A 13,729-nucleotide genomic window follows, 5' to 3' on the forward strand; every position below is an offset into this window, starting at 1 on the left:
TCTTCAGCGATTCATCAGGATTAGAGTAAATACTCAATTAAATGGAGACTGTACATAAATACTCATATAGATATAGATTCTAGTTTATTTCCCTAACTCTAACTTACAAAAAGCAAACCTTAAATGGCAGCAATTAAGAGTTGAACAGATTGTTATCGTATCAGCCCAAAAATTCCATTATGGTGCATCCCTACTATAAGCTTAAAATACTATGTGTTTTTCACTTGAGAATGAATAGCTGTCATATACTGTAAAAAAGCTCAGTAATTTATGCAAACAATAATGAGTTAACTATAACTCAATAAGTTACTGGATGAATGCAGAGTTGTGGAATGCCGTTGTTTTGTGCTATTCTTTAGAGACCCATCAAACTGCCATTTAATGGTAGACCCAATATACGACAACCAATAATTTGTGAATATCAGCTTAAAAAATATTGGTGAAACTGATTATCAATCTCTGCTGTATATTATCTTTCCTATAATTGTGTAATACTTTGTAGGTGAAGTGGACTATAAGGAGATCGGGGACTGTGTTCATGTGAGCGGAGTCGGCTCTACAGATCTGTGTCTGCCTGCACTAGACTATCTGAGGAAATGTTCACAGGTGTGCAAGATGAACTGATGACTGTCCAGAAATGATTTAAAGGGGTCATGGCATGCCTTTTTATTATTTGAATATGTCCCATGAGGTTCACTTATAATAATAGTAAAGTTTTGTGCACAAAAAACAATCATCTATTTGTAAAAGATGGTCATTTCTCACCTTCATTTCGACCCTCTTGTCAGAAACACTTGGTTTTGGTGCTGCTTCTCTTTTAAGACAGTAAACAGCCACTTTTCTGATTGGCTCTCTGCTCTTGACTGAGTTCCATGCCACCTCACTGCTCACCGCTATCGGATGGGGCTATGGAAGCGATCAGATAAAGTAGGCATTGATGTGTTGTTGTGGAGGTGGTCAGATGTAAGTGTCTACCATAATGTGACATCACAATGTGGGGGAAGTGGAGAACGAGTCGTTTTGGCAGCTTGGTTTCAACAAATGCTCTTTTTGCAGAGAGGAGGAAGTTTTGAGTTCTGAAACTTACAGTATGTTTTATAGTAGGCCTACTAAGTACTCAAAGATCAAGTAAAATTCCTCAAATTCCTCATGTCATGACCCCTTTAATACACAGTTTCTGAAACTAAGGGTTTTAATGTGCATTTGGTCAAAGAATATTGACAGTTCATGATTCTTTTGGATTTACATGAATTGAACTTGAAAACTGTTAATTTAGTTGTAGTTCACTTTAGTGGGTTATTCTCCAATATACAATGGGGTCCAAATGTCAGAGACAACATTTAAAAACAGAACCTCAAAACAGAAAAGTTATGATGTATTATAAATAAGATATATTTATCATCTAGTTTTGCACAAACGCAAGTGCATGTTGTTATTAAAGCAAAAGATAGACATACCAAACACTTACAAATTATTAAATTTATGTACATTTTTTCAATGCAAATTTTTAACAAACATTAAAAAAAATATACATTTTGTATTACAGAACAAAAATGCAAAATATAAGTATTTTACTTGTGGACCCCACTGTATGTGCCTCTTCTAGCAGATTTTGAATTCTTGAATACTCTTTAAGTCTTGACATGTCCTGATGCTACTGCAAATTATTGTATTTGTGCAGCTGCTTGCCAAAATCTATAAGATGCCTTCTAAACCTGTGTTTTTGGGTGCACGGCTGGCCAGCCTGCCCATGCGAGCGCAGGAGCAGTCCATCAGCAGCGAGGACGGAATGGACTGTGTGTTAGCCGAGTTTGATGATGACACAGGTGACTTTTCAGAATGCCTTTCTCACATTTCACCTTGACTCTGTCAATGACGGAGAGAAGAGAACACTTTATAGGTTTTTTAATTGTTACTTAAATTAGAGATTCACAAAATATCACTGAACATATTGTTACTTTTCAGCATCTGTCTGATCAGGCTGAAGTATTGGACCCCCCCCGCCCTCATACCGCCAAAACAGCGCCAATCCGCATCTCAGAATAGCATTCTTCTCAGCACAATTGTACAGAGTGGTTATCTGAGTTACTGTAGACTTTGTCATTTTAAACCAGTCTGAACATTCTCTTTTGATCTCTCACATCAATAAGGTGTTTCCGTCCACAGAACTGCCGCTCACTGGATACATACATGCGTGAATTGGATGCTAGTGTGTTATGGGTGGTTTCTAGGGCATTTATATGTGGTCACTATGTGGCTGATTACTGGCACAAGCCAAAAGAGCACACATCACAGTCTATGATGTCATGTATTGAAATATTTTTGTCTCTTCGCCTCATGATAGTACTAGTGTTGCTTGCCCTAGTGAGCACAACTAGTTAGCTATAATTGATATAGGCTAAATTTTAAGTGTGATGATGAGTTGTATGTCTGTGCAGGTCTGATCCAGGTGTGGATTCTTCTGTTGGAGCAGCTGACTGCAGCCGTGTCAAACTGTCCTCGTCAACATCAGCCACCGACACTCAAGCTGCTGTTTGAACTGCTGCGAGAGGTCACCAAGTTACCAGGTCAGACCCCTGGACACTACACTACCCATAATCACACTGCACACATGCAAGAGTCAGTCTATGTAATGGACACCTTTTTCCAGTTTGGAACATTGATTGAAATAAGCAGTTGTGTCTCCCTTCTCCACAGGGCCTGGCTTCGCCATCTTCTCTGTCATTCAGCTCCTCCTTCCTGTCATGTCACTATGGCTACAGCGAAGCCACGGCGACCACTCGTACTGGGACATCGCCGCGGCAAACTTCAAGCACGCTATCGGACTGTCCTGCGAGCTGGTGGTGGAACATGTTCACAGCTTCATCCATTCAGGTGAAACTCACTGAAGAATTGTTACAAACGTCATGAAACTTTAATTAATTTGTTTACACACTTTTATTTATTTATATTATTTGTAATTTTCATATTCTAAGTACTAACTACTGTACACAGTTACTGTATTACTGTAAAACAAAAAAAAAATAATCTAATAAACTGCAAAAAAAAGTTTTTATTTATTAGTAGTTTTGTCTTCTAAACATTCTTAAAACAAGATACATATACTTGACAAGCAAAATTGCATAAGATATGTTTTCTTTTTATCTTTTTACTGAGAAATCGAACTAAATTTAGTGAGGTTTATGTTTGAAATGAGAAAAAACTAGTATTTGCCAATGGGGTAAGAAAAATACTAAAGAAAATGATTTTTTTATCTTTTTGCAGTGTACAACCATTTAAAAAAATACTTAAATACTGTATTATAGATTTTATAATTTTTTAAATTGTCATTATTCTTAACAATGTTTCTTAGTACTAACTACTGTATAGCTTATTGTACACAGTTTCTTTGAAAATCAAAGTAAAATACTGTAATACAATTTTTAACTTTTAAAAGTTTGATTGAAAAATTATTATATCATATGATATACTTTTCAAATTTTTATGAATTGTAATGGCTCGAGTGACTACTGTACAAAGTTTCTGTGAAAATTACAGTAAAATACTGTAAAAGAACATTTAAAAAATATAAATATTTTATTTAAATATTGTATCATATATATATTTCTAATTTTCATGAATATTAATGATGTTTCTAAGGACTAACTACTATATACATTTTTTACATGTAAATATTTGATTCAAATATAATTCTATATAGTTGTGTGTGTATATATATATATATATATATATATATATATATATATATATATATATATATATATATATATATATATACATACAACAGTTAGTTCCGATCCTTGAATCTGATTGGACGAGAGACATTCCATAAGCACTGATGGTCTGACACCATCAGCACTCCGACACTTCACTGTGTGTTTATCTCTCCGCTTGTGTTCATGCCGTTCTAAACTAAAGTGTAAGAGCAGTGTTTAAACATCGACACTTGCGCACCAGCTACCGCTAAATAGAGAGGACTACCCCCACATGGATGGCTATTTTTCCATTGAGAAAGCTGACAGCATCTCTGCTTGGGAGTGGCAACAGGCGATTGCACACGCTCCATCTCTCTCTCTCTCACTCACTCACTCACACACACACACACACACACACACACACACACACACACACACAAACAAACATCCATCCATCCTTGTTTATCCAGTAACCTGTTAGAAACCGCAAAAGCTGTGATACTTTTTCTGAAGTGACATTTGAATTACTACGCATCGTTTGTTTTGAACCAGCAACAGCAGATTCCATCGTCGCGTAAGAAAGTAGTTCCACCCACAAATGTGTTTTTGTGACCGTACCAGTTTTTCCTAATTTTTAAAAATATACTTGTTCATTGAACTGTTGTATATAAGTAATATCACACCACAATTGTTCTATGGACCTAAATCAGTACTGCTGTGATTACCTATGGCCTCCTATTTCTCACTTTTAATTTTGGGGTGATATTTGACCTGGGCATGTTATTGACTGGTTTTGTGTGATTCACTCCTCCTAATACTTGATAAATACAATATATATTTTTAAACAACACCTAAATGTAACAATCTAGATGACAGTTACTCTATTAAGTTGTGATGTCTATTTGTAACTATAGTAAATGATGTGACGTGTGTATGTGTTTGTGTATTTTTGTACAGATATTGGCTATGAGAGTCTGATTAACCTGATGCTGAAAGATCTCTTCAGACTGCTAGTGTCTTGCGTAGCTGAACCAGCCGAGACCATTTCCAGAGTGGGCTGCTCCTGTATCAGGTGTGTGTGTGTGTGTGTGTGTGTGTGTGTGTGTGTGTGTGTGTGTGTGTGTGTGTGTGTGTGTGTGTGTGTGTGTGTGTGTGTGTGCGTGCATTATCTGGGGCCTGTTGTTTCAAACGAAGGACAAAATTAGATGTTGGGCTGAATAATAGCCTCAGTCACCATTCACTTTCATTGTATGAATTGTGAAAATAGCTCCTAGGATCATGCAGCCACCCGAACCATGGGCCGCACTCACTGCTACCATCAGGTAGGCGGTATCGCAGCATCAGGACCCGCACCAGCTGACTCCATGACAGCTTCTTCCCGCAAGCAATCAGACTTTTGAACTCTTGATCCCTTACACTCAACATATCAGCATCGCACTTTATTAGTCTTAGACTGGACTGTCATCATTTATATTTTCCCTTAACAACACACTGGCAACTGACTATCAACCGACAGCCTGAATGTCAATACAACCTACTGTATATTTTATATATACTATTTTATTGTATACTGTGTATCCTATATTGTGTGTATTGTGTACTGTACATGTATGTTAGATATGTAAATCTGATGTTTATTGTAATTGGTATATGTCTCATGATTGTCATGACTGCTATGTTGCTCAGGACTGCACCCAAGACTTTCACCCACTGTTGCACTTGTGTACATGTTTGTGTGACAATAAAGGGATTTAATACGAAGAAGAAGAAAGATGCAATGAAAGTGAATAGTGACATAGACTAGTATACTGGCAAAAACTCTTGTGTTCTGTTGAAGAATGAATGGCAATGGATTTGGAACAACATGAAGCTGTGTAAATGATGATGAAGTTAGTTTATTCGATCTACTGCGCTACATAAAAGAACTACACACCCCAGATACCTCACCACTAGCTTATTTACCTTTTAAATTCAATAAAAAATTATGTTCATTCCATGTGGGGGTTGGCCTCCGCCAAGGCTGCTCTTTGTCACCAATCCTGTTTGTGATATTCATGGACAGGATATCGAGGCGTAGTCAGGGTGGGGAAGGTGTGCGGTTCGGTGGGCTGGGGATCTCATTGCTGCTTTTTGCAGATGATGTTGTCTTCATGTCAACATCGCGCCGTGACCTTCAGCTCTCACTGGATCGCTTGGCAGTAGCTGGGATGAGGATTAGCACCTCTAAATCTGAGGCCATGGTTCTCAGCAGGAAACTGTTGGAGTGTGTACTCCAGGTAGGGAAGGAGGTATTGCCCCAAGTGAAGGAGTTCAAGTACCTCGGGGTCTTGTTCATGAGTGAGGGGACAATGGAGCAGGAGATTGGCTGGAGAATCGGGGCAGCGGGGGCGGTATTGCACTTGCTCTATCGCACCGTTGTCATGAAAAGAGAGCTGAGCCGGAAGGCAAAGCTCTCGATCTACCGGTCAATTTTTGTTCTTACCCTCACCTATGGTCATGAAGGCTGGGTCATGACCGAAAGAACTAGGTCGCAAGTACAAGCGGCCGAAATGGGCTTCCTCAGAAGGGTGGCGGGCAGGGGCGTGTCTAGGGGGAGGCTGGGGGAGGCAGTGCCTCCCCTAGGATAAGCTCTGCCTCTCCTGAGAATTTGAGAAATAATCTGTCCATCTGATGATAAATTACAATTTAAAAGTGGATTGTTTTGTGCATATTTTTCCATCGCTAGCAGATGAGTGAGGTCTGACACAACAAAAATCCAGTTTTGGCGCTGTTTCACAGTGCGCGCAAGCTCGGCGTACGCGCTCATAAAAAGTGCATTATGTCAGAACAGAACGCCAATGAAATGTTTACCTGGCAGAGCTTTAAAGCACGAGCAAACAATGAACTTTTGTGATTGCGAATAAGTGCAGTGTCCTGTGAGTGTAACTCTACCGCTGCATTAACATATGATGTGAATGTACGTCGAGTTTTCGGGGACTGATCGAGGCGCCAGAACTGCAGCTGATAGAATGTGCGGCGATGAGAAAGCAGTGTGCAGTGCACTGTATGCGGTGCACGAGCAGCGCGAGATGCTTTCACATATGCTGCGTTACTTTGTAGGCTAACTGATCCGCGGCTGTACTGTACCAGAAACACATAGGCATACTCACTATTTTTTTTTATTTCAAATCCAGAAGTTATCAACAACTTTTATTTAAAAAAAAAAAAAGTTGTGTCAGCATTGCGATTCTCTTTGTACACATATACACTCTTTAATAGACGTATTCACGTTAAAACCCAATTTAATCAACGTATTCAATGCATTACTTCTATACAGATGTATATATTAATTTGCTCGAGCAATTAAGTGGAAAAATATTTAACCATGTATTTATATTAAAATCGCAAACATTTTAAATTAAAACTTAAAATTGACAAAAACAGCAGACTCATACCTTTTCTTTTGCATTTAAATTTTAATACAATAAATCTTGCACTTCACAAAGAACTTGTTTTTCCACCTCCACGAATGAGACTAGAGTCGTTCATTATCCCGCCTTGTTGAGGTAAATTTTAGTTTTTCTTGCTTTACCCCGGACTTAAAGTAAAAATGAGACTGTGAAAAATAGTAGTATTTAACTAAATACATTTATCTAAGTCTATTTTGACTATAGGTCTCAAAACTCCTCCAGTACCCCCTTAAATAAAAAACGAACAGTCCTAACTAGAACGTTCATTAAAAAAAATTTAGCCTATTGCTTTTCTATTGGCCGTTATTGGGTGTGTGTCAGTCTGCTGCCGGATCACATTAACAACCAGAGTTGTTCAAACAGAGTGCGCAGTGGACATGAATCAGTTTGTTTCTGAATTTGCCAAGACTAGCCGCAGACTGGTCCTGTAGATAGGATACACTGGATGTACTACAATAGTTCACAAAAAGGGTAAAATATTAATAAAAATAAAAACAATTATGTTGCCTCTGCTAATCATATCATAATTTCAATTCTAATAGTTTCACAAAAATAGCTTTTATTTCAACTCTCTAGGTCTCCTGACCCCCTGTAGCCTAATATGTTATGTTTTCTTTTATATAGGCCTACTGTTTACATTTACATTTATTCATTTAGCAGACACTTTTATCCAAAGCCACTTACAACCAGAGAATAACATTAAAATACTGTTCTCATACTGTTCAAATTAGCATATCAAATTTTTTTTACCTGGGTCCGCATTCACAAAGAATCTTATAAGAGGCTACAAGTAGCTTCATAACTTTAGACTCCTAATGTGTTTTACGAAGAGTAATTCACGAAGCATTTTAGCCCTAAAAGTAGCACCTAAGTCTGGAACAGCTTAGAAGAAGAAACAAATGAATTTACCTCTTGGCTATACAAACGTGACTTCAGATTCATTTAAAAAACTCTCTCGTCTCGGTTGCCTACTCGTGTAGCACGTCTTCTCACAAGCAAACACCTGTCACTCATCACCAGGCAATCACCGTGATCTGATATATGAATCTGTCAATAATAATAATAATAATAAATAATAATAATATCATCATCATATTATTAATATTGACCTGGTTTAACTAACTTTTATGTGATAGCCCTATAGTCTAATAGGGGCCCTGTGCCTATCTCTGGGTTCCTGGCTTAGAAAAAGATATGCACTAAAACAGATTGTGTGTAGTATAGCTTAATTTTGCGCTGATTTTTTTTCAATTGTTTATGTTGCCCCCCCAAACATGATATCCTGGTAACCCCTCTGGTGGCGGGCTTCTCCCTTAGAGATAGGGTGAGGAGCTCAGTCATCCGTGAGGAGCTCGGAGTAGAGCCGCTGCTCCTCTGAGTCAGTTGAGGTGGTTTGGGCATCTGGTAAGGATGCCCCCTGACCGCCTCCCTAGGGAGGTGTTTCAGGCACGTCCAGCTGGGAGGAGGCCTCGGGGAAGACCCAGGATTAGGTGGAGAGATTACATCTCCACACTGGCCTGGGAACGCCTCGGGGTCCCCCAGTCAGAGCTGGTTAATGTGGCTCGGGATAGGGAAGTTTGGGGCCCCCTGCTGGAGCATCTGCCCCCGTGACCCGACTTCGGATAAGCGGTTGAAGATGGATGGATGGATGGATGGATGGATGGATGGATGGATGGATGTTATGCTGCACAATATGATTAATGCATTAGGTCTTCAAAACAGTACAGTGAATATATGAGGTAGTGATGTGTTGTATTTGATTGTCAGGTATGTTCTGGTAACAGCGGGTCCTGTCTTCACTGAGGAGATGTGGAGGTTAGCCTGCTGTGCGCTGCAGGACGCGTTCTCTGCCACACTGGAGCCGGTGAAGGTGAGTATTATAAAAACATTGATGCACTCACTGAAGTTACCATGTCTTTCATCCCTTTTCCACCTGATGCTGGTCGCCAGTCTGGAACTGTTTTACACATTTACACTGGAAAAAAGTTTGTTCTGTGCCAGAAATATCAGATACACACCGGCCCCTTTAACCTGCTAGTTTGGAACCAGGATCCAGTAATGTCAGGGATCAAGATTATGTCCAGTGTTAATCCCATCAACTAATTTACTGATGAAAATGTTCGTTGACTTTTTATTTTTTTTCTCTTTTTTTTTTTGATTGTTTAACTTCTGTTATAAATAAAAAGTTTCCTTATAGTCGTGCAACACGTAACGCCATATTCTAAACCGTCTAAACATGGGGAATTCACAACAGAATAACTTATAAACAGGAGTGATTACATAAAGGTGAAGTGTGTCATTTCTGCGCTAATAGTGGCACCAAACGAAATTACAGAAATAAAGGATGTTTTCAAACAGCCTTTGGCAGCACCCCTCAGACTCGGCCTTTCGTACTCTCTGATCCCCTATGAACAAATAGACAATACTAAATAAAAGGTGCTAAAAGTTTAACGTTGTAATGAACGTGACCACTATAACATATACACACTGGACAGAAAGTGTGGCAGAGGAATCTGGTCGTCCAATAACATCGCCAGATTGAAGGCAGCTGGATGTTCGGTGTGCGGTATCTTTCATATTAAACATATTCATCTTTTATATGTTTAAACATTTTTCATTTTTTTAATATTTGGTTTGTAACAAACAAAAAGTTTGGTCTGTAACAGTTTGATACATGTTTTTGTCTTTTTGCACTTTATTGTCAACTAAAATATGTTTATGTAATTATATGCCATTTTAGATTGGGCATAAACCATGTAGGTGATATTTATATTAGGGATGCACCGATACCACTTTTTCCTCTTCCGATATTGGAAATCTCAGTATCGGCCGATCTGATTCCATTGTTGGTTTTTTACACAATCAGTTTAGAATATCTTTACATTATTGTGTGGAAATCATTGGAATTACTCTTTAATATGTAAAGAAACACAAACCTCTAACTACACATTATTTCAATATAAATGTAGATTATTAAGAAACACTTTATTATTAACTAGTATACTGGGTAATATAGCATGAAAATTAACAGTAATTCCAGTATAAGTCATCAGTAGAAAAAAAACAGTATTTATTTTTGCCCTTTTCTTTTTTTTTTTTATAAATGTTTCAACTTTAATCTCAATATTACTCATTAAATATTGAGATTAAAGTCATTATAATGCGAGATTAAACTCATTAAATTTCGAGAAAAAAGTCGAAATACAATCTTGAGAATAAACTTGTCGTTGTGTTTCGAGAAAAAACTCGTTAAATTTAATCTCGCATTATAATGACTTTATTCTCGATATTTAATGAGTTTATTCTCAAGATTGTATTTCGACTTTTTTCTCGAAATTTAACGAGTTTAATCTCGCATTATAATGATTTTATTCTCGAGATGGTTTTATTTTTTTATTATTGCTTGGCCCTAATCCTCTTCCGTACGTTTCAGACCATGCAACACTGATTTTTCGCATGCGCAGTAATGGGACTTAAGCCTTTTCATACATTTCAGTGTGGATGAGCAACTTTTAGAAAACGCTTCAAAACTACAGAGTGGACAACGAAAATGGCGGATTAATGTAGACAGCATTACACACACACACACACACACACACACACACACACACACACACACACACACACACACCCTGCTTACTGATGCTCATTTTTTACAGTTATGTAAGTTTTGCTCTAAGAAGTGCTGATATAGGTCAAGCAGAGAGAACTACCAGACACAGCAGCTTTATTCATCAGCTCTAATAGTACAACTCATGCTAAAGGGCATATTCTGTTCTGTACAGCATGTGTTTTTCAGTTTCGTGTTTGTAATGGGATGAGGATTGATACGTCACATGTGCACAAATAAAGAGTAATTTAATTCACTCTGTTTTTGTCTAAATCTTATTTTTAGATAATTTTTAGACATTTGAAATATGGGACCTTATTACCTCAAAAGTTGGAAAAACATGTTCGTTTTTAATACACATTTCAACATGAAAACATCTGTGGGTCATTTAGCTTAATTTTAATATGAATTTAGTTGTTATCACTGTACAATACAGTTATGTTAATTAACATTAGTAAATGCATTCCTGTGTATTTAATGTTCATTTTCACATTGAGAATAAATGTATTTATACAAAAGAGGAAAAATGTGTCTTTCAGAGGCTTTAAATGGAGTTAGGATGAAAATAAGATGCATTTCTAACTTTTTTGAGACCAGTGCAGACAGACAGCTCACTGAAGGTTACTACTATTCACTAAATAGGGAGCACAAGGATATTCTAACTAATGTACTATTTGTGTGCAGTTTAGTGCATTCACTCCCAACATCTGACCAAAAGTTCCATTTCAAATATCTTTACACTCTTCTGCCGTGTAGAATCTGCTGGCTTGTTTCCGGAGCGGGTCAGACAGTTTTGCGGGCGACGCGTGTGAGGTGAAAGTGGCGGCCCCCTCACATTCCCCCTCAGCAGAGGCCGAGCACATGAGGGTTCGGGCCATGGCTCAACAGGTACCTGTTCACCTCACATTATTTACACACCTGTACTCTGACACACACATCATTTACACCTATAGAACGAAAGGACAAATCCCATTCATTTTCTCCATAGGGGAACAGATTTTTAATAAACACTTCTAAACCTTCAAAGACAGATATGCTTCTGTTGAAGCCATCGATCCACATTATATTAACTACATTTTTAAAGTTAAAAAAGTGTGCATGCACCGTTGCACTTTATACAGCGATACACACTGCAACGACATACTGATACTATTGCAAAAACAGCTGCACGTATAAAATGGATAATTCCAGCTTTAAAATCTGATTGGATGAGACTGGTGAAATACTCCATATCAACATCTGCAACTGCACATTCTTTGAATTGTATATTAATGCACTAAGTTGCAACCTTTCTTCAAAAATTTAAACAACCCGGCTGAATCTTCGAATAATATGTCCAGGTCACATTTATTTTTTGGATCATTAGGAGAATACTACAATACAAATATTGAATTTATTTATTTGTATTTACATCAGGGTTAAATAAAGACAGTACAACAAATTACACCATAATATGCCATGATTTTCGAGCATTATTGTAATGAGAATTTGGGGGGAAATGTGCGTAGCTGTTATGAAAATAATGTAACTATGTATTACTGATTTCTTTCTTTTGTGGTGAAACGGGTTTAATGTTCTTGTCAGATTCTATATGATTTACTGTAAAGAACTATATTACTTGTTAGGAAAATTGTTTGTGGTTTATTTATTTAGGTAATAAGCCAGATGAGGCTGTAAATGACTTCAGTTAAGGGATTAATGCTTTAATAAACAGACTAAGCTCTTGCTGTCGTATTGTTCAGATGGATTGGATGTACAGTAGTTTTTGTGTTCTTTCAGGTCTTTATGTTGGATACGCAGTGCTCCCCTAAAACTCCCAGCAGTAAGGATGGTTTTGAGCATGCTCAGTCCTGTGTGCTGATCATTGAACTTCCTGCTGATCAGCATTCTAACGGACACACTCAGAAGAGGTGAGAGGAGGAACATAAAAAAAAAAAATAATAATATATATATATACACACACACACATACATACAGTATACTGTATATACTGTAAATACACTGTGTGCACAATTATTAGGTAAATTGTATTCCTCAGGATTCATTTTATTGTTGAACAAACACAATGCTCTCAGTCAATACAAAATGTTATTGAACCTCAAACCTGAATGTTTAACATAGAAAAAGTGACTTTTGTTTTTCTCTGGGGAATTTATAAGTGTGCACAGTTATTAGGCAACTAAATTACTAAAATAATTTCTGCCAACTCAATTGTTTATTATCTATTTTTAGAGTAGGTGCAACAAATAAGTAACACAAAATGACAATTAAATAAAATGTTTGGCCTTTCAAAAATATTCAGTGACCAATATAGCCACCCTTCATTTCAATAACTGCCATGATTCTTCCATCCATGGAGTCTTTCTTGATCTGTTCACGATGAACTTTCACTGAAGTAGCAACCACAGCCTCCCAAACGCTGTTCAAAGAGGTTGTTACGACCTCAAGATATTTGAAAAAGGAAAGGTAACGTACATAATCAAAAATGAGTGAACAAGGCCACTGCTGTGAACTAAATTTAATTCACTCAGGACAACGTATAAACAAAATCAAGCGACGTACCAACCAAGGTATTTAACATGGAAAAAACGACAATTAATAAGAGATACGAAAACGTAACATAGATTGAGACAAGAACACATAAAGACGCTGCTTTGCTGGCTGGCTCAAGTCTGTTTCTCCTCATTGGCGTGTTTTAGCTGCTGATTTCAATCAGGTAACTCAACAGGTGCGTTAGCGTAAGAGAAAAAGATCATGCTCGCTCAGAGATAGAGTAAAGCCAGAGTAAACAAGGGAGGGGCGACAAAAACGATGAACATAAGACACAGACAAAACCACCGAGAAACTGAGTTCTGGGTAGAGTGCACGTAAAGCAAAACAGTACAAACAATTACAATACACAAACAATTACCCTCGAGCGTGCATCTGCCAGAATATTATCACTCCCCTTCTTATGCTTAATCTCTAAATTATAT

The 13,729-nt window shown here is 37.5% G+C and overlaps 1 protein-coding gene across 2 annotated transcripts in view; it reads left to right on the forward strand.

The window, feature by feature from the left end:
- The window catches only part of arfgef3 (ARFGEF family member 3), a 79,528-nt gene that overhangs the window by 50,791 nt on the left and 15,008 nt on the right, over positions 1-13,729 (forward strand). For both annotated transcript variants that reach the window (XM_052089441.1, XM_052089440.1), the window contains 8 exons: positions 503-606; positions 1,682-1,826; positions 2,439-2,567; positions 2,698-2,874; positions 4,653-4,767; positions 8,912-9,014; positions 11,511-11,642; positions 12,534-12,664. In XM_052089441.1, coding sequence (XP_051945401.1) covers positions 503-606; positions 1,682-1,826; positions 2,439-2,567; positions 2,698-2,874; positions 4,653-4,767; positions 8,912-9,014; positions 11,511-11,642; positions 12,534-12,664 — 1,036 coding nt within the window. The remainder of the gene's footprint in view (positions 1-502; positions 607-1,681; positions 1,827-2,438; positions 2,568-2,697; positions 2,875-4,652; positions 4,768-8,911; positions 9,015-11,510; positions 11,643-12,533; positions 12,665-13,729) is intronic.

This window comes from Xyrauchen texanus, chromosome 24 (assembly GCF_025860055.1).
Source record: "Xyrauchen texanus isolate HMW12.3.18 chromosome 24, RBS_HiC_50CHRs, whole genome shotgun sequence".
NCBI classification, from domain to species: Eukaryota; Metazoa; Chordata; class Actinopteri; order Cypriniformes; family Catostomidae; genus Xyrauchen; species Xyrauchen texanus.